The 3779-nt window shown below is 41.6% G+C and overlaps 1 protein-coding gene across 1 annotated transcript; it reads right to left on the reverse strand.

Moving 5' to 3' along the window:
- Positions 1 to 399: 399 nt before the first annotated feature.
- Positions 400 to 3336, reverse strand: gadd45aa (growth arrest and DNA-damage-inducible, alpha, a). Its single transcript, XM_034138255.1, has 4 exons — positions 3148 to 3336; positions 2000 to 2101; positions 1635 to 1854; positions 400 to 1221 (listed from the first exon to the last, which is right to left on the reverse strand). Exons 1-4 carry the CDS (start codon positions 3195 to 3197, stop codon positions 1108 to 1110), a joined length of 486 nt encoding a protein of 161 aa, XP_033994146.1. The 5' UTR covers positions 3198 to 3336; the 3' UTR covers positions 400 to 1107.
- Between the last annotated feature and the right edge of the window lie 443 nt (positions 3337 to 3779).

Raw genomic sequence — 3779 nt, forward strand, 5'->3', positions numbered from 1 at the left:
CTCCTCCCACCTCTGCTGCTATATGTGGAATACAGGTATTGTGTGTGTTTCTTTGTGTGCAGCTGATGTCACATGCTCTTTTTTTAGGAAGTCAGCTGGGTAAACGCACACTGAACTGTCCAACAAATCAGTGAGAATCGGTGAAAAGGGAACCTGTGTGGATGAATGAGCGAGTTCCTGCTGAGCGAGCAGAAGCACGTGCAGAGAGCGCAGAGGATTATTGTTCTCTTCAGCTCAGAGATGGCCCAGGGGCCACAGAGGCCAGCGTGACCCCTCTGATCCGCACGTGACCCCTCTGATCCGCACGTGACTCCTCTTTACAGCCGTCAAAGGCCACAACAGCTGGGCGTTTACTAACATTTCCAGAAATGGAAAAAAAAGGAGAACAGTTCTGGATTCCAAAAAAGAAATACTTTTTTATTGACAGCAATACATATGTATTCAGATTTTGCGAAGTAAAAAAAAGGAACATAAATACATTTAAATATCATTAGAAATAACTTATATTGTAACAAAATAATTATTTTGACTTGTGCCAATAAAACAGCTGGCATAGGAAGTACACACAATGTCTTCACTGGATGTGGAGCCCTTCCCTTTTTCTTTTTCTTTTTTTAATTTTTTTTTAAATAGGACAATAGCAACGTCAACATTTACTATTTGAATGAAATAAGTGAAATTGCATAAAAAGGTCCAGTGTTTCAACAAGTGCTTTGTTTCTGCAGAGAGGCCTCGTCCACTCCACAGACCCTCCTCTCTCTGACTCGGATCAGAGGCTTCCCCACACAGACATGATAGGATCCTCGAGTACAGGAAGTGTCCGTGCTTTTTGAAACGTCCACCTCATGACGACACAAGTGCTTCCTCCGTCTCGTCTTCAAGGCTGACAGAAGCAGCTCCAAAACAGTCCACAGAGGGAGTCCATCCCCCGGCTTTTTTTTCTTCTTTTAAATACATCCCATGTAGAAGCCAGAGTCTTTTTTTTCTTCTTTCCCCATCAGCAGTGCTTTGGAATTTGATCTCTGGGTGGCAATGTGTCCATCAGGGTTCACACCACGCTTACTGAGCAGATATAAGTCCTTTCCTCAGGTTTCTCATGCTCAAAGTTCATCGCTCGGGCAGGTTGATGATGGGAACCCACTGGTCCATGCAGCGGCTCTCCCTGCAGAACCGGTTCACTTTGGTCAGAGCAGGGTCCTTCCATGATGTCGAATGAGGGCTCTGAAAATATAAAAGAAGAGAAACATAAATCATCTGAATTCAGTGTGCAAAGTTTATTTTTTGGTCCATGGCATGTGAATGTTTTATTTGACCAGCCTTTATTGCATTTGCATTTATTACATGTTCATGTTTGGCAACGGTAACAAACAGTGCCCGACTGTGTGTGTGTGTGTGTGTGTGTGTGTGTGTGTGTGTGTGTGTGTGTGGGTGTGTGTGTGTGTGTGTGTGTGTGGGGATATTAAAGGTATTCCACTCTGCTGAAATTCCTAAGAAGTCATATGAGAGAGGAGTCATGCACTTGTTTATCACAAGAACAAGTACAGGCAAGTTCTTCTTTGAGTGTCGTACACTTGACTTAACCCCTTGTATTAAATCATTACAAAATGTATTCAGATATGTGAAATGAAACTTACAGTGACTAGGACGCAGTGCAGGTCCATAGGTTCCCCCCCGCTCTGTTTTCCTCCTCCACCCAACATTTCTGCCAGGCGCCGGGTGTTGTTGACTCTCAGGATGTTGATGTCGTTCTCGCAGCAGAAAGCCTGAATGAGGGTGAAGTGGATCTGCAGGGCCACATCTTTCACATCTTCATCATCAGTGGCCAGGATGCACAGAACCACATTATCAGGGTCCCTGGAGAGGAAAGGAAGAGACACTTAGTCTATTTAGATTTAAACAAAGCACAGGATAAGTACTATTGTACATAAGCACAGTAGTTTTTAGTGAGGGATCTGTGGTGCCTGTCAATGGGTGATTAACATCGTAACCTTGTACTTACACATTGAGGGACTTGGCAGCCTCATACACTCCGACAGTGATGCAGCCCTGTGGTAAGGCAGAGGCGAGGACCTCTTCCAAAGCTTTCGCCACCGAATCCATTCTGCAACACACAGACAAATAATAGGACCAGGTCAGAGGTGGAAGAAGTACTCAGATTATTTACTCAAGTAAAAGTATACTGCAGTGTAAAAAGTATGCAGCAGAACTTTCAATGATCTTGCTTATTTGAAGTGAATATGTCAGCACTGTTCTTGTTGTCCTTAGTTTGAATCTTTATGGTTTATTGCACTTATTGTACGTCACTTTGGATAAAAGCGTCAGCTAAATGTAATGTAATAATGTAAAAAATAAAATACCAAGTTACAAGTAAAAGTCTTGCATTCAAAATTGTAATTAGGTAAAAGTAAAAAAGTATTGGCATAATACAATACTTTAAGTACCAAAAGTAAAAGTATGCGTTATGCAAAATGGTCATTTTAAGCACCAAATATTTGTAAATGATTCTATTACATGTATTCAAATTGTTGATGCATTAATGTGTTTAACACTGCAATGGTGCACTCAGCAAAAGTGGGATTTATTTGAATTACTTTATACACAACTGGGTAGCTTAACCGATACAAATATAATATAAATAACACCACTGTAGGACATCGTTAAACCATACCACTAACACTTTCCTACGTCATTATGCCCTGGCTAACATTCAGTTAGCTTCACTGCTAGCTAACCACCCGGCGTCGTCTCAAACTGACAGATGTGCACGGGTTGGTTTCGCCACGTAAAAAGTTAATATAGTTTTGACAGGTGTGGGAAACTAAACCGGCATATTCAATGTCGTGTCATGTCAACTTTCCAGATACTTTATATTATTTTTAACAGCGTTGTGTTAGCTAGTGAGTGAGTGCAAAGTGTCTCGCGACATGTTCTCATCAGAAGACCAGTTAGCTAACCTGTCTGCCTCAACGACACTGTCAAGTAGTTGTTAACAAATAAATATCTTTGAAGTCACTTTTATCGTGCATTAATATATTAAATGCATGGAATGCTGCTGCAGACAACCAATATGATGGCAAAATCAGCGTAGCAGGTCGGTAGCAGTAAGCATGCACCGATGTTTTAAAGAATAAATGGCATATAATTTACCTTTCTTGAGAGTAATCCCCACTTAGTTCCTCAAATGTCATGTTGTACATATAATCCAAATCCACGCAAGAGCAGAGAGAGTGTAGTACTGGCGAGTTATCCTGGTATCTTCTCGACTAAACACACACTTTATCTGTAGTTCACTATGCTGCAACTGAGGGATAAAACTGGCAACTCCACATTAAAACTGTCCGGGACAATGCAAGTCAGGAGAGAACATTTGCAAAACTGCGATGATTGGTCGTATGCTAATCATTGGGCGTGCCCTCGAGTTTGATTGGTTGGTCACACAGCAACAGGCGTGTGTGTCTCCAACCGGGTAACCACCGTAACTGCAGCTGTCTGCTGACTGCTGGCCTTTCACATTTTTGGACTAACATTAAAATACACTTTTCAGTAGCCGGGCTGCAAAACTCATCTACTCGTGGAGCCATTCACAGCTGTTGATTTCCCTAGTGAACTCCTAACTTCCCCAAAACTTTGCACAAAAAACACACAAGTATCTTGACTACAAACATATTTCTTCCAATCTAAGAACAACCTGAACATAAACAGGACTCCACATTATATAACCCAAAGTGAATATATATCTACTTTAACTGAATAAATAAGAACTCACCCTCGCTGCCGGA

This window comes from Trematomus bernacchii, unplaced genomic scaffold (genome assembly GCF_902827165.1).
Source record: "Trematomus bernacchii unplaced genomic scaffold, fTreBer1.1, whole genome shotgun sequence".
In the NCBI taxonomy this organism is placed as follows: domain Eukaryota; kingdom Metazoa; phylum Chordata; class Actinopteri; order Perciformes; family Nototheniidae; genus Trematomus; species Trematomus bernacchii.